The sequence below is a fragment of the Acanthochromis polyacanthus genome, chromosome 23, assembly GCF_021347895.1.
Source record: "Acanthochromis polyacanthus isolate Apoly-LR-REF ecotype Palm Island chromosome 23, KAUST_Apoly_ChrSc, whole genome shotgun sequence".
NCBI classification, from domain to species: Eukaryota; Metazoa; Chordata; class Actinopteri; family Pomacentridae; genus Acanthochromis; species Acanthochromis polyacanthus.
Genome location: NC_067135.1, coordinates 21,803,122 through 21,826,240, shown reverse-complemented (window position 1 = coordinate 21,826,240; position 23,119 = coordinate 21,803,122). Strand labels below are relative to the sequence as shown.

Sequence of the window (23,119 nt, the reverse complement as noted above, 5' to 3'; positions counted from 1 at the left end):
CAGGACAGTCTTATCGGCGAGGGCCTGTCATCCAAACTCTCCTGGGCCCCTGTATGGCATTTTATCAGGCCTTCCTCCCTACTTTTGATGCAGGAACTCCAACCAGTTTAAAAATGGTGGTGGGCTTTGTTTTGACTTTGTCTCAACACACGCACATGCACACACACACACATATATATATATATATATATATATATGTACACACACTAGTAAAATGGCGGTAAGGGCCACCATTTTGCCTCCCATTGTCCAAAAAATGTCTCAGCAAACAAAGCCTTTCAGTTTGAGTCACAGCGATAGCTTTGAACTCTCTCCATCCACACACACACACACCTCAAACTCGCAGTGTTTAGTCCAGGAAGAGGTCAGAGGTCACCACTGACACAAAGGCCAGAGTGGACCAGAGGGTCAGGGTCACTGGGATCACAGACTTAGAGACAGACAGGGCCATGTGTGTGTTAAATACACTGCAAGTTATTTTCAGACACTTAACCTTCATCTCTGCCTCCTTCTCCTTCAACTTCTGCACCTGCGGTTAGTTTTACTATTTTTATTCCACCTGTAGAACATGTACAGGTCACATTTAAAGTAGATCTTCCAGTGTTCATCTGCTCTCAGCTTCTAGTGCCCTCTACTGCCCTCACATGGCTCCTGCAGGGACTTACATTAACCAGTTGACATCAGCAGAAATATTCAGATCCTTTACTTAAGTAAAAGTTCTGCATGACAATTCCTACTCAGTCAAAAGCATGTGAAAAATCTAGCTGAAATATTAAAGCAAAAGACTGATATTTTAACATGCGTGACGTTCTTCTATTATTAATAGTGAAGCATCAGGGTGTCGGCAGCTTGTTTCTGTTGTTGCTGTTGCAGGTTTGAACAATTTTACATCCGGTTTTAGGAGATAAACCAGAGAGCTGCATTAATAAATATATCATTAATATGAGAGGAAAGAGGAGAAATTCTGAAGTACAAATCTGCTTTTCTTTAATCTTTGCTGAGACATTTATTGAAATGAGACTATGCGAGCAGTTTAAAGAAAATCGCTTGTATTTGCCAGAGCTGTTAACAAACTCATGCCATGTACAAAGCAAAATCAAGAAGCAGAGAATTAAACTGTTGTAGTGTCAAGCTCATTTTAACCCTTATGTGTTCTTAACATCCTGTACACCCCCTTGTCTTATGGGTCCAAAATGACCCTCCTCTACCGAGCTTCTAAAATAAAGCAGTTAAGTTGACTTTTCAAACCAAAATCTGTTTTGCATGAAGAAACAACCTTCCTTGCATCACACACTTTGTGCATGTCTGTTTCTTTCCCTCTTCAGAGGGCAGAAAGACTGTATTTAATCAGTGGGTCAGTGGACACCACTTGTTTTTGTCACATCACGTTATAACTGTTTTCTTTACTAAAATAGAGGTTTAATATCACTATTACTGTTGCTAAAGGTACTACATAGGTGTAAATGCTATTTGTTTAGCAAGAGATAGTACTTGTATATCCTAAGGAAGTACCAGAAATATGCTTAAAGTAGCTTTAAATGCATTTTTTGAAGGTAAACAACAGTAAATATGAAATATGATGTTTTTCTGAGATCCATCAGTAACACACATCGTCTCAATTTCTCATTGTGTGTGTTGTGACTTTTGGGATCACTTTAGGAGAAATCATCAAATTTCAAGTTGAAAAAAAGGTTATTTAGGGGTTTTTCTCTGCTGTTAAACATCATGGCCAGGTCATTTTGACCCAAAGACAACAGAAGGCTTTAAATTAACTCTGATATCTAACCGAAAACTACTAAGAAGTCCAGCTTTTGCTCAGTTTTCAATTATTTCAGTGGCATTTTTCATTCACACAGCTCAATTAAAGGAGTTTGAATAGAGAATCAAACTAAATGAAGTGGAAAAATGCTGGAGGTGAGGTCTCTGGAGGTTATTCTCACTGCACAGAGCGGGAATTAGACACCTGGGTGATCTTACGTCAGAATTTCTCAACACACTTCCACCAGGGCCAACACGTGCAGGAATGCACAAACCTGATCATTACTAATTTTACTGGCTCTTGTGATTTGAAGTGATCGCGACAGCGCAGTTGTTTATGTACGTTTCTACACAAGTAGCGAACACAAATGCAAACCACCATTTATGACATTTTTGCTTTTTGTTGCCCTCCTTAAACTCAGCCATTAAACATGTGGATGCTCATCACCTTTGAAGCGGACAAAAATACTCGGGGATTACATTTGTCTGTGTGTGGTTTTTAAGATTAGTGTAAAAAATAAGCACAATTAAAAGTGAACATGGGAAGATGTAATTTCTGCTGCTTCTAATCAGAACCGTCGGTGTGCAGTCGGAGGTCGTTCACCTGCAGGTTGGGTGGGCATCAGATGGTATCACATGGGAGCCGAGGGGCCTCCACTGTGTTTTCTATCTCAGGACTGTTGTGTTGAAGGAGCAGAGAGGAGATACGGAAAGGGTCCCACGCTGCTGATGTGGTCGCACATACTGATACAGAAAATATGCACATTAGCAGGGTATTATCAAACTCTGCAGGAATCTCATCCCAAATAACTAAACACAGCTGGATGGAGCTTGTCTTCACACACATACACTCCTCGGCTCTTTTGTCGTGCAGACTGGAAAACATCTCTTTTCCTCTCGTAAACAAGGAGACGTGAGGTTAAGGGAACATCAGGGACCTCTGGGATCGAATCTGAAATATTTACTTATTTTCCTTCGTCATCCTTCACATTCATGCCTGTCTCGGCTGTTTACAGGCCTAAATGTTGTTTGTAAACCAGACAGATGGAGTTCTGACAGAGTGATACTAACACAGAAACCTTTAGGCTGAGGTTCATCAGCAGCCTATTTGTTTCTGATTGTCACAGTTTTAGTAATGCAACATTTCTTTGGCTGTCATCCTTGTGAATGTGTCCTCTTTGTGCAGTGATACTCTGCTCCCAGCTCTCCTGCATCCAGTGTAATATTCCCTGGAGGTCCCATATGTGAAAATATGTCAAGCACCATCTGCGACCATTCCTAGATCTCCTACTTTGTGTCAAAACAGTCACACTTCCACTTCCAATGTGGTGCACATGGCAGCAAAAAAACCTGTGTGTTATCAACAAGCTATGACATCTCGTCAGATTTCAGGTGCAAATCTTCTCCCTCAGATGCCTCCAGAAGTTACATAAAACTTTACATTGACAGTCTGGAGGATGAATTCATAGTTAACAACCACGTGAATGTTGTTCTCCCCCATATAAGCATGATATCGTGGAAAGGCTTTTGACAAACACACCATTTTTTTTCCATTTTGTATGTCGCTGCATGCCAATAACTGACTTACATGTTCTTTAAATGGCGTAAAATGATGTGAAAACTTAAAATGGGATAAAATGCTACTAAATCCTCCACATTGCACCTTTAATTTATGTTTTTCTGGGTCACCACTGTCAGTCTTTAATACAGAGTCAGTCAAATATGATCATTTCTCAGTGATAGCTTTGTGAGGAGAAACTACACAGATATTAGCCATGTTTTTCATTTATTTTGAAGTATTACATGAGAAAACATTACTGGAAACCATCTATTCTGACAGAGTTAGTGTACCTAATCTGAGCTGGAAACACCTTTTCCAAATAAGTTTTGTCGTATTGAATATATCTCACATCACTGGTCAGCTGTTGCCTTTTCTTTCATTGTGTTTATAACCAGACAGAATCAAACATGGCCGATACCTGCTGATACAAACAGCTTTACCAATTTAGGACAATTCTTGAAGAATTTTGCTCACTTTTCTATCATGTATGGCCAAAATTGAGTTTGTTTCCTCTTCGTCTAGCGAATATGAAGCCACTTTGCTTCATATTCATGACACAGCTATTGTCTTCCGCACTGGATTAATGCCTTATTCTCTGTATGGTTCTTAATAATACAACAGTAACAGTTTTTAATTTTCCATTGCTCCGATGCTGTTTTTGCTCCAAATGGGATGCTTCTTTCAACTCTATTTCCAAACTCGCCCTCTTTTTTCATCCTTTATCTGATGCCAAGGCTCCACTTTGATGGTTCCTCCCCAAAACACACTGTAGCATGACACTCAAAACAGAGATGATATGCAGTCTAACGGATGATTCATGGTTCTCCAACAAAGGAACACTTTGATCCACTTTGGGTTATTGCTGCCATCAGACTGTATAACACTACTGTGTAGTTGTTATTATGTGCAATATCTTATTTTATAAAAATGTATATAAGAAAAGTTTTCTATCTTATAACAATGTATATAAGAAAAGTTTTCTATCCTTAGATGTGTATATTTTTTACTATTTTACCATTTCTTACTATCTTTATTATCTTGTACTTGCACCTTTCGTGACTTTTTGCACCCCTCTGTTTGTTCCTAAGAGCTCTGTAACGGTAAATTTCTCCTTTGTGAGATCAATAAAGTCCATATTATCTTATTTTATCTTATCTTATCTGATCTTATCTTATCTTATCTTATCTTAATTACATTTTTGCAGATTTAAACACAACTTTCCTCTCCTCTCATCTTCCATTTCTCTCCATATAATCTCCCATACGACTCATAACTGAGCGTAGTAATTGATTTTTGAGCCGTTGCCAAACATCTTTATCCACATTGCCCCAGTCACATCTGTGTGCTGGTTATAGAGGTCTTAAAGGTTTAAATGAGCTATACATGCCAATTACATCTGCTGTTCACACTCAGTAGCTGTCATTGGGGTAATTTCTAGGGTGGACACATGGGAGTGTATAGCGCTGCTTTAGCCCCAATTACACCATTTAGTTAAAGTTTCTTAAGATGAGTAGATAAAAATGCTGTACAGTATATTACATTTAGAGCTGCCTTAACAACCCATCCTCAGCACTATATGTGAGACAGTTTGGTTCTTTCAAGAAGAACGAAGCTGATTTTGTTTTTTAGTTTTGTTTGTAGAGATGCATTCAAATACTAAAAACATAAATTAAAAAATATCAGCATAGGAAGTCTGATAGTTAGATTTCAGCCTCCTCTTCCTGTCTGACAGCTGAGACAACACCATGGCTTTATGACATCATCACCGTGAGAAAGCACGGCCTGCTGACCACTAATGGAGTCTTTATTGGAGGGGAAAGCACCTGGATGAAAAGAGAGAACAGGTTGTTTGTTTAATGGCAGCCATCAGCACAACCAGATGAGTCAGAGGAGCAGAGAAGGGCTGGGAATGTGTCTGCGGGAGCAGTGAGGCAGGAAAACATCTAGTCTGTGGAGGAAAGGAAAGAACAGTGCAGCTCGACCGCTATGTTGATCTGGTGGAGTCCAGAACCAATGGACTCATTTGTTTTCTGAGAGTTTTGGCTTAGATAATTTAATTAACTGTGGCTGTAATCAACCAAAGAATATCTTTGTGTGCCGACTTAACTGGGTGCAGGGGGTTACAGCTATATTTAAAATTTCGGAGATGGCATCAAAAAAAGATTTTCAGAAATCAGTCAGTTTGGGGCAGGACCAGAACATATGAGTCAGGTTACATGGGGTTTGTGCACACTTATCGCATCTATCCTCCAGTCTGCTTGGATAGAGTCTGGAAAGTTTAGCCTTACTATAGTGGAGCCTATGGAGTACCTTAAATTGTATAAGACTGAGTCTAGCGCAGCTGGAGGATGAATTGACTCCTCTCAGAGCTTCATTCCAGAAACGTGGTAGATCTGCTGAGGCTTCTTCTTGTCCGGCTGGTGCACCTCATAAGTGACAGGTCCTACTTGTCTGGTGATGGTATATGGGCCTTGCCACTTCGCCAACAACTTGCTGCTGGAGGAGGGAAGCAGTAGAAGGACTTTCTGGCCTGGCTGGAAATGTCTCTGTCTAGCCTGCTGGTCGTACCACCTCTTCTGCTTCTGCTGGGCCTCCTTGAGGTTCATCTCAGCCTCGTCTCGGTACCTCGACAGACGATCCCTCATTTGAAGTACATACTGGACAACACCTTGCTCACTGGACTTGTGCTCTGATGCAGTCCATACTTTTCCCAGCAGGTCCAGGGGTCCTTGCACATCCCATCCGTACAAGAGCTCGAAAGGTGAAAATCCAGTGGAAGCCTGCGGCACCTCTCGATATGCGAAGAGAAGAAACGGCAGCCATCTGTCCCAGTCTCTCCCAGTGTCGCTCACAAATTTTTGAAGCATCCTCTTCAGCGTCTGGTTGAACCGTTCGACCAGGCCGTCGGTCTGAGGATGATAAGGCGTTGTTCGCAGAGCGGTTATACCCAACTGTTTGTGAAACAACTGTAAGAGACGAGAGGTGAAGTTAGTTCCCTGGTCAGTCAAAATTTCATCAGGGATCCCCACTCTGGAAAACAGTTGGACCAGACAACGAAGAACGGCAGGAGCAGTGATGGTGTGTAATGGGAAGGCCTCGGGGTATCTGGTGGCATAGTCACACAGTACTAAAATATACTGATGGCCCCGAGCACTTTTGACCAACGGGCCCACAATGTCCATTGCTATCCTGCGAAATGGAGTGTTAATGACTGGGAGGGGATGGAGGAGAGCCCTGTCAGATCTGCAAGATGGAGCCGTTTTCTGGCAAATGGGACATGTAGCGCAATAGGTGTAAATGTCATTGTACATACCGGGCCAATAAAAACGAGCTGCAGCACGGAGGTAAGTCTTGTGACGGCCAAAATGCCCTGCCCACGGAAGTGTGTGTGCAACATGCATAACTAGCTGTCTACATGGTGCAGGAATAACAAGACGTTTCTGACCACTGCTATGGACATACAACACTCCATCATTAATCATAAACAGATCTTGCCCAGTAACATTAGCATTAGTAAGAGTTTTAACATCAACTTTTCCAAAACAGGTTTTTAAAGTCACATCTTCCCTTTGCAGTTCAGCAATATTTTCTGGCACCTTCCACATGTCATCGACATTCAACCTCTTAATGTCACAGTCATTTAGCATTAGCTGTTTCTCAAAACGTCGTTGACGCTTTGACTTTCTTGGACCCTTGAAACCCCCCTCGCACAGGCTATCATCAAGGTCCGGTAAGGGCTCCACACCCTGTTTAGCTTGAGACCTAGTTACCACAGGACATGAAACATTGTTTGCCACATCAACCATGTTCACATTACAGATGGTGTTACATTCAGAGCCCTGCAAAAGACTCACGAGCACAGGTAAGTCTGTACCAAGGACAAGCTCTACAGGTAAGTTCTCTACTACAGCGACAGACATCAGGTAAGGTTGGTCATCAATTATTACAGTCACTTCAGCTTTCGGATATGCATGACTATCACCATGGACACAAACAATGTCAGTTTTTCGGCTGTAATCCACACAGTTCACAGGGACAAGGTCCTTCTTCACTAGGGAAGTAAAACTGCCACTATCCAACAGTGCTGTCACTTCCTGTCCATTTAGAGTCACCGTTCTAAGGGTGTGGTCCTTCAAGCCCTGTTTAATAAACAGTTCTCCCTTTGCTCGAGGTGCGTAGCAGGCACCAGTGAGTTTATCCCTCCGAATTGGACACACAGAGGCTTTATGTCCCTGCTGCTGGCAATAATAGCAAACAAAGGGCTTACCGGTTGGTTGCTGATTCGTAGCAGAGCTGGGAGTACCTCGAGAGGCATAGTTGGTCTCTCTGGTGGGCCGGTTGGGTGCAGACTGTTGAAGAGGTCGCGGAGTTGAGCTGGTGAAACGTGGAGGTCCCCCTCGGCGGGCGTTCTGGTGTTGAAGTGCCAGCTTTGCTGCTGTCAGGCCGTCCTCTGGCTCGTGCTCCCTGACCCAGGTGCGGACATCTGGCGGCAGGACGCGAAGAAGTTGCTCCAGGATCACAAGCTCCCCGATTTGCTCCTTGGTGAGCTGGTCCGGTCGAATCCACCTTCGATACAGGCTCCGTAGATGATGGTAGGTCTCGGTTGGAGTCTCTCCAGGAGGGACGGTGGAGGATCGGAACCGTTGCCTGTATGTCTCTGGGGATATATCAAACTTGGCTAACAAAGCAGCTTTCAGTTCTGGGTACGAGTGTGCCTCATCCTCGTCCATGGCTGTATACGCTTCTAAGGCCTTCCCCGATAGAAACGGTACGAGGCGACATGCCCACTCAGCTTCCGGCCATTTCCACGTCTTTGCGATCCTCTCAAAGTGCAATAGATAATTTTCTATATCCTCACCCATCTGATATGGTGGAATCTTCGGCTCCATTACGTATGGTCTCGGGTCTGGAGGATGTGATGCTTGATCCAGTCCATCATTCTGCATTTGGGAAACCATGGTCGACTCTCCTTGTGGTCTCCATCCAGGTGCAGGTGTGGGCAACGCCATGTGGAGACTACTTGCACCTGAGGGCCCTTCCCCTGGATCAGGAGTAGGTGGTTGTAGAGAGAGACGGAGGTTATTTATCTCAGCACGTAGACCCTGCTCCCGTTTTTCCTGACCTCTCATAAAGTCTTTCATTAGGCCCAGGAGCTCCCCCAGAGGTTGCTGTGCAGGCTCCTCTGTTCCAACTCCATAGGACGCTGGCTCCTCCTCCTCAATCTTCCGCTGTTGGGAACGTCGCTTTCGTCGGCCAGCCATCCCACTTCTGACACCACTTGTGACGTACAGGTTCTTGATGTAGTAATAAATGATGGCGTAGCCGGAATAAAGTTTTGCAATTTATTTACAAAACAAAAAAAACACAACGTTCCCAACAGCAAGTGCACTAAAACAAAGAAAAAATGGTGTCAATATATATATATATATATATATATATATACACATAATATTTACAAATTTACAACATCAAGTATTCAGTTAAAATTGTTACCTTCACTGTACCAGGTCCTGGCTTCAACTGACAGCCATGGGGTTTGAGCCGCCTTATATACACCTCATGACCCCACCCCTTCAGGAAATAAACCCCCAAAACAATGCTTTCTACCACAAAACACATGAATACAATAGAAAAGTAAATATAATAATTTGTGGAAAAATATAATCAACAAAATAATTTAACTCCCCTATTCCAAAACTATCTCTGAAAAATAATAAAATGTGTTTTGTGCAAAAACAGCATTTTGCGGGGACGTCGCCACGACGTCACACACCAGTGCCCTGCGCGTGACGCAATATAAGCAGGAAGTCAGCCGCGATGCTCCGTTTGTCAATCTGAAATGGAAACCGGTGTGTGTATGAATGTATACTGGCGAAAAGTTTGTTGGAAGGAGATTATGGCGTGGAAGTTGGTTCAACGGCAGCCTAGTGTGCACCCAAGACTACCGTGGTGGAGTATAGATGTGCATTAACCAGAGAAATAGACGGATGAACGGAGGGAAAAGGGGTAAGTGAACATTGTGTGTGGCGATGTGTGTGCGTCTGCATGCTGAGGGTGGCGTTGGCGTTTTACCTGCCGTGTCAGACGGGCCTGCTCCGTCACATTACCAAAGAAGGATCTGGGCAGGAAAATGGGGAGACATTGAAAGATATATAAATATCGAGGTAAGATGTTCATTTTAACAGTTTGTACTCTTCCAGCTAAAGAGATTGATAGATTGCCCCATCTCTGTAGATCAGCTTTGACTCGGGCTGTCAGAGTTGTAAGGTTTTGCTTCCGTAACGATTTAATTGATTGAGTAATTCTGATACCCAGATATTTAAACCCTGTACCAGAGAATCTAAAAGGGAGTGAAAACAATGATAGGTCAGATGCCTATTGGTTAACAGGGAAGCACTCACTCTTTTGGATGTTCAATTTATAACCAGATAGGCGACCAAAAGACTCTAGAAGTGAAAGGATATGATGTATACTAGACACTGGGTCACGTACATATAGAAGCAAGTCATCGGTGTAAAGCGAAACTTTGTGCTTCGCACTCCATCTCTGGATGCCCTTAAAACCGTTGTTTGCCGTTAGAGCTATGGACAGTGGTTCAATGGCAACTGCAAACAGGAGAGACAACAGGGGGCATCCTTGGCGCGTACCATGAGAAAGAGGGAAAGGATTGGGTGTTTGTACACACAGAGGCATATGGAGAAGAGTAAAGTAACTGAATCCATGACATTAAGTCATTTCCAAAACCAAACTGACGTAAACAAGAAAAAAGGAAAGCCCACTCAACCTTGTCAAAGGCTTTCTTGGCATCTAGAGATATAACTACTTCTGGTTCATCAAGGGAGGACAGAGTGTGAATAATACTAAGAAGTCTCTGTACATTAGTAAAAGAGTGTCTCCCCTTAATAAATCCGGTCTGATCATCAGATATAATTGCAGGCATAACAGATTCCAATCGGTGAGCGAAGATCTTAGCCAGGATTTTCACATCAACTGATAAAAGCGAAATTGGACGGTACGAAGCGCAGTTTAATGGGTCCTTGTACTTCTTGGAGATGAGAGAGATACAAGCCTGCGTGAGAGTGGGTGGAAGTGAACCCTGAGAGTAAGAACAATTAAACATTTCGAGCAACAATGAGGCCAGCTGGACTACGATTTTTTTTTTGAAATTCTTTATTTTTCAAATCTGAAATGCAGACATGGGAACAGATCTCATACATGGAGGAGCAATCACGATTCCTCTGCAATCCAGTCTTTTCTTTTTCTTCAAGTGTGAGAAAAATAAAAAAAATAAAAATAATAATATAATAACATGGGAGAGTATAAGTGTACTTTGAAGTAAACCAAAAATACAACACTTTCAGTCACGAGAGGCAGAAAGGGAGGGGGGGGGGGGGGGGGGGGAGCAATTTGCTAAGACTATTAGTTCACCTCCACAAAGTCTGTCTAAATGGGTTGACATATTTAACCCAGTTGGCCCATAACTTCACAAAAATATCTTTTTGCAGACATAAACAAAAGTGAATTCTCTCCATATTATAAATATCATTTACAATTTTAATCCACTCTTGTATTGTGGGGGGTTCAGGAAGAGGGTTCAGTTCGTGTTTAATATCAGCGAGCTGCTCCCTGTTGTCATTCCTGAACTCTCGAAGTTCATGAAGGATGCTCTTCAAGCTAGCTTCTGGTCCGTCCTCTGGCTGCGGGGGAGGGCTCGGAGAGCTGCCTCGGCTGATTTGTCTGATTTCAGAGTTGCCTTCAGTAACATTTGTGGTAATTCTACTTCTAGTAGTAACCCCTTTCTTCATTATTAACTTATGAACACGTATGACAAGTTTAAAGGGGTATCCTGCAAAACCGTCGGGTAGCTCGTAAATTAGGCTGTCATCCTCTCTGTGGCCGGATCCGGAAAACCCCACTCCTGTCGGACTACGAATTTTTTATGAAATTCGATTGGGTACCCGTCAGGATCTGGTGACTTACCGCTGCATTGAATTAATCGCCTCTTTGATTTCGTCAAGGTTTATGGGGGCGTCAAGCTTTTGTTGATCTATAGTAGAGATCTTAGGCATGTCTAAGTTATTAAAGAAAGACAATAACTGAACTTCATCCTCAGAGAATTCAGAAGTGTAACGCTGGGAGTAAAATGACTTAAAGATGTTATTGATTTCATCTGGGTCAGAGGTTAGTGAGCCTGACTTGTCTTGTATCTGCGTAATATGGCTTGCTGCCATTTTGGCTTTCAGTTGGTGAGCCAGAAGTCGGCCAGATTTGTCACATACATGGTCCCGCGGGATCGAAGTAGAAGGCGCTCTGCATCCCTTGAGAGCAGAAGATTAAGCTCCTTTTGGAGTCCAATCCTCTGCTTATAGAGGGCGGGTAATAGATTAGTTGAATATTGGTTATCCAAGTTAGCAATAGATTCTTCTAGCTCCCTTTGGCACACTTTGTGTAGTCTGTTGGCACGAGATGTGTAGGAAATGATATTACCTCGTATGACTGCTTTAAGTGTTTCCCAAAGCAGAGATGCAGAAGTGTCCTCATTCTTGTTTTAGTCTCGCAGAAAATGTGATTTACTCAGAAATGTAATTGCAAAGTTTGCATCTGACGGTAAAAAGACAATCTAAACGCCATGGCCTAAATTCTCTCGGTTTGAGGTCAAAGTGTATATCCAAAATCACTGTGGAGTGGTCTGATACCGTTATAGGTGAATACTGGATAGAAGTTATAGATGGGATAAGTGTTCTGTCCACGACAAATAATCAATGCGTGAGAACGAGCGGTGTACATGGGAGAAAAAAAGAGTATTTTCTTGCTGAGGGATTTAAGAATTTCCATGGATCAACATAGCCATACTGATCCATAACAGTGGAATGGGTCTGAGAGACTTTTGAAGGTGATATAACTCTAGGGCTCGACCTGTCAAGTGTTGGGTCCAGGACACAATTTATGTTTCCTCCTAGTATGAGTAAATGCGAGTTTAGATCTGGGATGGAGGATAGCAGTAGCTTCATAAAATCGAGATTGTCCCAATTGAGGGCATAAACAGACACTAAAACGACAGGTTTTTGATGGAGAACACCAGAAGCAATAACATATCTGCCATTTATATCTGATATGAAAGTATTTAAAGTAAATGAACGTTCTTCCTTATCAATATAGCTGCACCCCTTGTTTTCAGAGTAAATTTAGAGTGGAGAATTTGCCCAATCCAGGGTCTCTTCAATTTCTGCTGATCAGAGTTGCATAGGTGTGTCTCCTGGATGAACATTATATCAGCATTAAAGCTCGTGTCCGGAGTTTCCGTTTGTTTTCAATTTATGTATCATTGTTTAACAAAGCTTAAATGCGTTAGTCTAGTTCGATAGTATAATATAATGTTAGTATGACGCGATATGAAAATTTATTCATGAGCTCCGCCTTCCTCTCATAGACCCCCATGTTATTCCAAAAAGCGCCGGTCGCTGCCGACCAATCAAGTTCGAGCTTCAGCTTTGTCATGCTGTCAATCAACGGTTACGTGCACAGCAAGCAAGCCCATGCAGGGGTGGGCGAGCTACGCACTACGCAACCGCGAGCACATTTGTTTTGCTTGTGGAGGAGCTGAGAGAGCATCAGGGATCAGCAACTTCCAGAAAAGTTACCAATCCCACGGCTTGTCAGGCCAAGAGACTGCAGGACGTTTTTTTGGCTCGGGGTGCTCGCGTCGCTCCCCGACCACGGCCTCCATAGCCCGCCTGACGGCTTCGTTTAGATGCCCGACCTCTGGAGGAAGATGTTGGGGGCGTCTGAGACATACTCTTCGTCAGAGGAGTCATGCAATTCTGAACTCTAGATAGAAATAAATAAACAATGTAACACATATACACGTGTAATGCACTAAGTTTGATAAACAACGTCATCGAGAGGGATACACGAATGTAATCACATATTGAAACTTTACTCGTTCGTCCTAGCAGATTCATGTTATTTTGGTATTAGGACAAGTTAGACTCAATACAGAATTCTAACGTAATTCCTTTATTATTTACTAAATGTACTAAATGTAGAGGAGTGGAAACCAGCAAAACAGGCAAGATGCTGCAGCACTCCGGGCACTCCTGTCAGGTACTGCGCGCGTGCACAAATAAAGGGGCGAAAATCAGAGGGAGGGTGGGACCAACAGTGTTTTGGGAGACGCTGCGATTCAAACTCCGGACACGAGCTTTAAGGTTCTTAATATGTGAAAAGATCTTGTGATGAAATTAAATGAAATAATGAAATAATGAATGAAATAATCCTCACCACCCGCCCGCCACCGGCCCCCACACCAGTCATATCTGACATAGAGTGACAAGAGACTGTAGAAATGTTGGGCTGAACCTAGAGTGCCAGCAGCAAAAAATAAAGGAAGTATAACTTGTAGGTACGGGACAGAGCAGTGTATACAAGCTTAGTGAGTAGAGACTAACAAGTAAAGTGTAAGCAAGAAGAGAACTCTTTCCCCCCACCCAACAATGATCCACACACCCTATTGGAACAAAGCCCCCCCCCCACTAGGTCATAGAAACTCTCCCCTGTTCTACCCTCACCGAGCTCACTATCTTCCCTGTGATACAAACCTTTTCTGCCAACTACCATGGCACCAACTATCCTTACTCTTTCTTCTTCCCTACTCCTGACGTCTAAGCACCCGTATCCCTTTAATAAATCCCCATTATTATCAGGTTTTGAGAAGAATCGCAGGTTAACTACAACGGTAGGACTGCAGGTTCTGTAGAATGGAAGAGTGATAACAGTATAACAGCTATATGAGTACAATAAACTAAAAGTATTATGTAATCCGAGTCTACCTGCAACGATGTCTGATAATGAGCAGTATGAAACACAATCTGGAATATTATAGACCTGCTGAGTGGTCTACTGAACCACATTAGTTTCTGAAAAATAATCGCATAGCATAATATGAACAGCTTTTCTGCAGAACACAAGCTTCAATTGTTGAACTTCCGTGATAAATAAAAGACACATCAGTTAGTAATAAACCGAACCAACTCAAGAATGGCCCCTATTGAACAGCAGAGTCAGGCACACAAAACTGTATTTACATCTCACGACTTAACCAAAGTCTCTGTAAGCTCACACTTGAGAGCGCAATAGAAACACAACGAATTGTAAAGTTTGTTATGGCGCTTACTTATCCATGTTAGTTTGGACCAGTCCGGTGGCTAGGCTAGTCGTCCGTCGGCGCCTGTTGGTAACGGCTTGCAAATGACGCGGCGTCTTCAGCCGAGGTGAACCTCGTTTTGGCCCCGCTTCTGAGTGTTGCCTGCATTTGAGCTGAAAACAGTAGTGCCGGTCTCAGTCCCAGGTTGTATAGCTTAGCCATGACATCTCGATATTTTGAGCGTTGCTCCATAACCTCTGGTGTGTAGTCTTCAAAGATCTGCACCGTTGCGCCCTGGTATTGGAGACTGTCTCGCTTCTTACGAGCCTCACGGACGATAAGATCCTTGGTTTGGTAATGGTGGAGCCGCATAATCACGGGCCGCGGTCTCGAACCCGGCTGTGGTTTGGCAGCAAGTGATCAGTGCTCGCAGTCTACCTCTGGGGGGACGGCAGGACCTGATCCCCCAGTAGTTCGACTAGCAGTTCTGAGAAGAATTTTGTAGGCCGGGGACCCTCGATGGATTCGGGAAGACCAACAATGCGAATATTATTCCTACGGCTTCGGCTCTCCAAATCTGCTGTCCTGGCCATCAGCTTGTTGTTGCTATCAGCTAGCGTTGCACAGCGTTCCTCCAGTGCTTGAATAGGTTGCTCATGTATGTCAGCTCCTGATTCCAAGGAGTCAATGCATTGGCCGTGCTCTGTTACTGTGGCCTGGGTTTTATTCAGTTTCTCCTCGAGGACCGCGAAAGTTGTCTTGAAGTCAGCTGAGATGCTAGCTCGGTGCTCCTCCAGCAGGCTAGCTATGTTAGCGAAGCATGAGCTGCCGCAGGTATTCGAAGGCTCACCGTCGACTTTCTTAACTTTTGTTGTTTTCGACATTTCGCTTGTTAAAAACTCTGTATAACGAACTATAATGAGACGTGTTCCAGAGGTTGGATGGGGTTCTGGAAAAGTACTTTTAAATGTAAAACCACGAGAGAGCGAGACTAACACATCCTCTACATCGACTACCCAGAAGTCGACCAGTTTTTTTTTAAAAGAGCATTTATTTTGTACTGATGCAGCATTATTTTTTGTAGGAAGGAAGGAAGAAAATAAAGAAAATGAGATTTTTTGCATAACTTCCTACTGTTAGGGATTTTCTTTCATCTTTATTTCATATGGTGAGTATTTCGTATCATGAGCCCTGTTTCGTATTTCGCATCGTGATGTAAGTTGACCATTTCGTTACACCCCTAATGATTTTAGTTTGTTTGGAGTCAGTGATGTGTTAGAGCAGTCTCCATTAGCTTGAGCAAATTCAAAGTTGCGAAAATGCAGGGGGTGTTTCTTCTGTTCCTCCTAAAAATAATGGATTAACTCTCCAAGACTATCCATGTAGCATTTTTTTTCTTATTCAATGAGAATTCTGTTGAATTTATTGACAGTTTGACAATAAATAGGAGAGAGCGGTATGATAGAAATTGAAGGCTGGACCTCAACTGGTGATATACCAGGATGCCCTGAATTTGGAAATATTTTCATTTTTTCCAGAACCTAATAAAGGTCGACGAGCAGTCAATATTTAAAGGACAACAACCAATTAAGTGGTTTGTTGAGTTTCACTATTTGCAGACAGTTTCTAGACTAAACAATCAGTTAACTCAGAAAGCAATTATAGGGTTAATCATTTTTTTGCTTTATGTACTTGCGCTTGAGTGAAGAGTAGAGCAGCAACAACACATCATCTGCATATGTTTAGACTTTATGTTAATGCCAAAGTATTAATTTAAAGGAATTAACTGTAAACTTTGCATAGATCCGGAGCTATAAAGTGTTGGTTTCACATTCCCCATCATCTGCTTTAACTAGCAGACACAAGCGTCATGGACTTGATGCTGTATAAACATCTGCATGGTTTTCCCTAAAGGAAATAAAGCCTGATGAGTCCAAGAACGAGCCACCCAGGATGAGTTAGGATTAACTGAAAATGTTTATATGTTTGGAGTAGTTTATTCAAAGTGTGCCGTTTATTCAGTTTCAGCCGGGCTGGATTTTCAGGAAAATACCCGACATCAGGAAAAAGAAAGATAAAGAAATTCAGAGTTTGACTGGTTTAAGGAGACACATCTTTCAATCTGATCACCAGATGGAAAATCTAGCTTGACAAAATACAACAAAATTGAAATTAAAGTCATAAAATTATTGCATAATCTTGCAGAATAGTCACCAAAAAAGTGTGAGCATAAACAGCCAATTTAAATGAAACATTAAACACAGTGCTGAACCTGCTGAAGTTTGATGTCAGTATTGCTCTGTATCTGAGAAAAATATGCGGCCCATCATAAATACCCGTATGTTGAGATAAGGAGGCTATCTCTGAGCTCCGTTTGCCCGCCCTGCCTTTGGATACTCTATCATCACTTATCCTGAGCAGGACAAACATGTCTGAGATAAGCAAAGGTGTTTGGGTTCGCAGTCAGATCAGTGATGGGGATCTAAGAGGAAAAAAAAAGTTGACACAGCCTAAACATTCCCATCAAGAGAGGATTTCCCTCTTTCACTAGCCGGTTGACAGATGGTGTGGGAGCTGCTGAACTTTTTAGTTAGTGTTTCATCTTTAGCAGCATCAAAAGTCTCTGAGCACATTTTGGAGTCTTTTGTAGTCCATTTGAGGTTCTGCCGATTCATGTGTGCATTTGGCTCCAGCTGTAATTGGGTTATCGGACTGCCCTGCTGATGAAACTTGCACCCGGAGACCCAGCGTTGGCAGACCCCTCCCTCTGCGATGCTCCCATCATCGCCGCCATGTGAGCATGTGGTGTGACAGCTAAAATCTTCCCTCTAGCACACCCGGCCCGCGGAACAATGCGGCCCGATAAACCCTCAGAGGGCCCGAGGGTGTGTGATCACGTTTGTGTGCGCATGTTCGCGGACGACACCAGCACACACACACACACGCACACACACACACACACACACACACACACACACACACACACACACACACACACACACACACACACACACACACACACACACACACACACACACACACACACACACACACACACACACCGGTTTTCACATGCATGGTGGCTAGAATCTGTCTGTCCAAGCACTCTCCTCCATCAGGAAGTGAGGTAGGCCCGATGGGAGCAGTAAGTCCAGAGAGCTTAGTGGCCCAGAATAGGCTTCATTGTGCCCTTTGTGCTGGAGGGGATTTGGGCCTACAAACTGACCAGTCTGCTGGAAGGTGATGAGGATAGAAAGTCTGGAAGAGCCGGCCGGAGACCCAACGTTCTGGCATGAAAACAGAGAGGGATGCCAACTGGCGAGGCTGGTGAGACGATGTCGAGACAGTGGCAGAGAGATACACGATCTGGGATCAGATTTGTCCCTGAAAAGTAACTCAAGTGACCCATTCCCACCAAGATAAAACTTCAGGTTTATTGATTTACCATTTAGGTTTCAAACATTAATGTGATGGTATGAGTTGATATCAAAATACTGGTGCATATGCATAATTTAAACTCAAATTTCAGCATTAGCAAAATTTAAGTTAAGGTAACTTAATAAAATTAGCATGATAACTAGTCCCTTCCACCTAATTGCCAACATAAAAACTTATTTATTCAATTGTAGTAATTAATTGCTTTGTACTTAAAACATACTTTTAAATAACATGGAAATACATTTTGGAACAGTTTCATCTTTCTACACTGCCATTTGAAACGTTTGGGGTCACTTAGAAATGTCCTTATTTTTGAAAGAAAAGCAGTTTTTCGGTTAAGATAACATTAAATGAATCAGAAATCCAATCTAGACATGACTGATAAATATCTACATAGAGGTACAAAGGCCCTTCTCCAGCAGCCATCACTCTTGTGTTTTAATGGTGCGTTGCGTTTTGAAGGACTAACTGATGATTAGAAAACCCTTGTGCAATTATCTAATCCAAGTTAATACTAGTTGAACATGCTAGTTCTGGAACTTTAGAACACCTCAGAACCCTGTATCTGTTTTTGAGGTTTTCTGCTCTAGTGGGATTAGATAATTGGCACAGATGTAAAGAAACAGTAAAGAATCAGTCACTACATAACACTGCATATGTAGGTAGCTTTATGGAGGACTTTTTTGTATTTCATGTTAATATTTTCCCACTCATGAAGTGGAAAATGTGTGGAATCTCTTTCAATATCAAAATTTTGCAATATAAAGCATTTAACTTAAACGTAATGAAAGGCTCCTCTGGTGTCTTTGACTTCCTTTGTGAGTCAGTCATTACATAGAAGGCTTGTATGCAGAGTACAAAAGTAGATGGACATCCTGAGTGGAAGATCCCCACCTAGTGGCCAATTTCAGAGCAGCTTTATCATGTCAGACAAGTTAAACCGTCTGGATGTCATTTAACTGTGCTCTTATTTGATCTTTATTGGTTTTCTGCATTTCTCCCCCCCGTATGTTTCCTTTCATGTCCGCCCTTTTATCTCCGCTCTCTGTGATCGTCTTCTTCTCTTCTGCATTTCAATCCCATGCAATGTTAGGGAATAAACATAGGTGGTATAAACCCTCAGAAACTCAGCTCCCTTCCTCAGGAGATTCTGTGATTTTAGCAGCCACATCTTGCATGCGTTAACTCTCCACCAGCTGAGAAGTCTCTTTGTATCAGTACATCCAGGGTTAGCGGCGATTAGAGCCCTGTAGGAACAGCAGAAGCTTTTTCAGAGCATCCTGGACACTGAGACCATCTTCACCTGAACCGACCCTTCACCTCTCACCTTTTATTTAACACCAGACAGACAGAAATACCCGGCCGAGGCTTTGAAAGCGACCTGTGACCTGTAAAGTAGATACTCGAAGGAGCCTTTTGGCAACGCGACCCCTCGACCTACTGGGGAAATAAACTCAGAGAGCAAGTTGTTGGAAGATAGTTTAGGTATTTATAGGTGCTTTTGTTGAGAAATCTGAGGAAAACTGAGGGTGGAAGTAGCTCAGACAGATGAGTGACGGGGAAGAGACGGAGGGAAGGCGAGGCGTGAGAGAAAGTGTCTCTCTGTGGGACCCCTGCATATTTTCTGTGGGTGAAACCAGGTGTGAGTGTGAACTGTTGGCCAGACAGCTCCGGCAGACTGCCTTTACCTGGCACAGCCCTGTCATTACAGCAAGCTGCTGCCCCGAGGCCACGTGGGCTGGAAGAAGAGCTGCAGTGTGGTGGAGGATCACTTTAGAAGCTATGGCCAGATGTGTGAATGCAGTCAGTGGTGTTAAAGTTAAGCTGAACTGTCAGCTAATTGAAGAAGTTTCAGTTTGTTTGTTAAATGTACTCATATAGCAGCAGATGTGGGTTTTTTTTCATGCCACAATAAGCACATGTAGGTCGGCTGCAGACTTCACACCTCATATCGAACACAGATTGTAAAAGACTTACACAGGGTTTCTGGAAAATTTGGAACTTGTGCATGAACAGCATCTGACAACAACTACACTACATGCCAGAAGTTTAGAAGCAAGATCAAATTTGTACAAAAAAAGGATCATAGTTTCATTGGTGCAACAGAATAAACTTGATTATGGCATAAAGAGTCATTCATCAGAATGCATTTTTACTATATTTATGGAGAATTTGTATCGTACTGTTTCTTTACTCAGCTGTTATACAGTTCACCTACGAACACCTCCAAGGATCAGTAATTAACATATTATGTCATAACTGCTGAATACTTACAAAAAAACGCAGATTAAAAATGACACAAGACAGTTTTCTGGGAGTTTATATGTGACGCTCAGCTAACCAGCTGCTGTAGCTTCAAATTTACTATGTAGAAGTGTTTGTGTGGCATCAGTCTTCTCGTATAACTCTCAGCTAGTGTATTTTCCAAAATATCAAGGTCTTAAGCTGTCATTTGTTTTTTCTAAATTCCAAAGGTATCAGCAGCTTGTGAACGTGATGCTCACACTCAGTGCATGAGTCATTTTGTTGTGTCTCGAAGAGGTGGAATCCATGACTGATTTCATGCCTCACATGCATAGTTTTTATTGGTTCAATTGTTTTTGTTGTTTAGGAACCTCTTACATTCCATATTAGGCATGTACATGAAGCCTAGATGATCCATTTTATGATCACTTCCACAGCTGTGGTTTCCACATAGGATAAAACATAAACTTTAAACAGTCGTGAGATGGAATTTAAGAGTCGGCGCTGTGTATTTTGTGTGATTGTCAGTTTTTATCTAAATTGTCCGGATGCTATAAACTTCACCCATCTGGTTTTGCCTGCGGGCGAGAACAGATGCTGAAGGTTGCTCCTACCTGGTTCTAGATCTGACCTCCTATTTGTCATTTAGCTCAGATCAGGTCAGGTGAAAATGATTTTGTGTCTGCAGGCAGAGCAGGTATCTGTGAAGAGGACCAGGTGTGGTAGAGAAAATTACCTTCCTTTTTCTATTTGTGTGTCTGAGTGTGTGTGTGCATGGAAATAATAGAGGGATGTGTGAGGATTGTGTGTAATTAAGGGTGTGCAACTGCTGTGCATATAGTTGACGTGTGTGTGTGTGTGTGTGTGTGTGTGTGTGTGTGTGTGTGTGTGTGTGTGTGTGTGTGTGTGTGTGTGTGTGTGTGTGTGTGTGTGTGTGTGTGTGTGTGTGTGTGTGTACTTGTTCTGCTATATAGGTGGGGACTCGTCTTATGGTGGGGACCTAAAATGAGGTCCCCACGGGTGGCAACAGCGTTTTCTTGGCCACGTTGTTACTAAAAAATGTAAAAGTGCAAAAACGTTTCTTTAGGGTTAGGCATTGTTTTGGTGTTGGTTAGGGTTAGGGGTTAGATATGAATGGGATTCAATGGTATGTCCCCACCGGTATAGATAAACAACATCTGTGTGTGTGTGTGTGTGTGTGTGTGTGTGTGTGTGTGTGTGTGTGTGTGTGTGTATTTCTGCTGTTTGGATAGGGGAAGGCTAAATTTTCACCTTGACCTTGTGATGTTGTGAAATGAGGCTGCTGCGCTTTTTCTATGAATTCAGTGTAAGAATGTAGACGGTGTGTAAACGTGCAAGTATGTACATGCATTTCAGTTCTCTAAATGTGCCTATAAATGTCTCGTAAACAGACATCTGCAGCTGTAGTTTACAAGTAAACTTTACCGCTCTGATGTTTTTATTAATGAAATTATGAGCTAATTTTTCATGGATCGGTGAGTAAAAATGTCCTCACATTGATAGATCACATTTGTAATGCAGTTTTTCTGTTTGTTTTGTAATCCAATTTTTCTGTTTGCATGTCAGTGAAACAAATTTGGCATTTTACAGATGCAATAGAAACAAGAAAAGCACTTGGCACAGTCTTTGTATCATTTCGGACGAATGAAATCTTGAAAAAATTGGTGACAGAAATGACAGCACTGTAAAATGTGACCATTTAATATAGCTGTACCCACAAAAAAAGCATGTCCTTGCACTGAGCACAGGCGTGTGTTATGCATGTGTACATTATGTACAGATACCGAAGCACGCCTCCTTATTTTGAAGTGGGTGGCGAGAATTGATGGGACTTGGAAACACCCCCACAGTTCAATCAGTTGTTCATTGTGTCGTTTGCAATGGATAAGGCCTGATAAGTACGCAGCGGTGGATTTGTAGTAGGATCACAATCATGTGATTGTCAGTTGACAGCTGACGTAGTGTTTACTTGTTGTCATAGTTACAGTGATGCCGTGTCGCCATCTCATAATAATACAGAAATCTTTAAGAAATTCGTTGATCCAGAATATAATCCGCATCACTGCCTAAATCTAATCACTTGGCCTTTTGTCATTTTGACCTTCTCTGAAAATTTCATCCGAATCAGTTAATCCGTGTTTGAATAATTTTGCTAACAGACAAACAGACTGACAAACATACGCTGATCATCACACACCTCCCCGTTCCTTGGCGGAGTAATAATACCACTAATAAAGCAGATTTCAGACTGTCTGAGTCACTTTATAGCTCTGAAATCAAATCCTCTGACTTTCCTTTGACCCGAACACAAACATCTGTCCCTCTCTCCATCCTCTCCTCCCTCCATCCGTCTCCTCTCTCCTTACCCTGTTATACTGACTAAAATATGAGCTAATGGCAGCCTGTCAGCAGACCATGCTGTTCTGTGAATGTGTTGAGAGGGATTCCTTCAGCCTCTAATGTCGTAACCTTGTTTATATGCTGCCATCTTGTGGCTGATTTTGGGCAATGAAGACTTCCCTGACATTTGCAAAGAGAATTGAAGCTTTTACAGCAAAATCTTCTCATAAATATCAACAAATATGTTACTTTTAACACTATAAGCGTGCATTTGACTTCAAAAAGTGAATGTCCAGACTGATCCGCAGCAGCAGCAGCGGTATGCCCGTCGTGCCACCACATGCCCACATAAAGCTCCTCACCATCCCTGTGAGATCTGGGATTATGAGGCACACACTCATATGCTAACATCCCTATACTTGTATGAGAGACAGGAAAAAAAAGGGAAAAACACAGCTGGGTTTTCCGTCCCGACTTGTCCTCGCCTCATGTAAACACACTTGTCAAATCCAAACACAAAGACAAAATGACTCGTTTCCTCACCTTCAAAACTCCCCTTTCAGCTCGATGATGGTGTGTAATGGATGAGGGGATGGAAAGAATGATGCAGAAAT

At 42.6% G+C, this 23,119-nt stretch overlaps 2 protein-coding genes across 3 annotated transcripts in view; one reads left to right on the top strand and one right to left on the bottom strand.

Moving 5' to 3' along the window:
• The window catches only part of col4a6 (collagen, type IV, alpha 6), a 207,370-nt gene that overhangs the window by 121,825 nt on the left and 62,426 nt on the right, over positions 1-23,119 (top strand).
• Positions 1,708-23,119, bottom strand: part of LOC110967434 (uncharacterized) — a 46,340-nt gene continuing 24,928 nt past the window's right edge. Inside the window, exons 2-3 of one of the 2 annotated variants that reach the window (XM_051943829.1) lie at positions 9,392-9,437; positions 1,708-8,707 (exon numbers count right to left, since the gene is read on the bottom strand). In XM_051943829.1, the coding sequence (XP_051799789.1) occupies positions 5,683-8,580 (2,898 nt within the window). In that variant the 5' untranslated portion in view covers positions 8,581-8,707; positions 9,392-9,437 and the 3' untranslated portion in view covers positions 1,708-5,682. The remainder of the gene's footprint in view (positions 8,708-9,391; positions 9,438-23,119) is intronic. The other variant, XM_051943830.1, reaches the window with a different exon arrangement.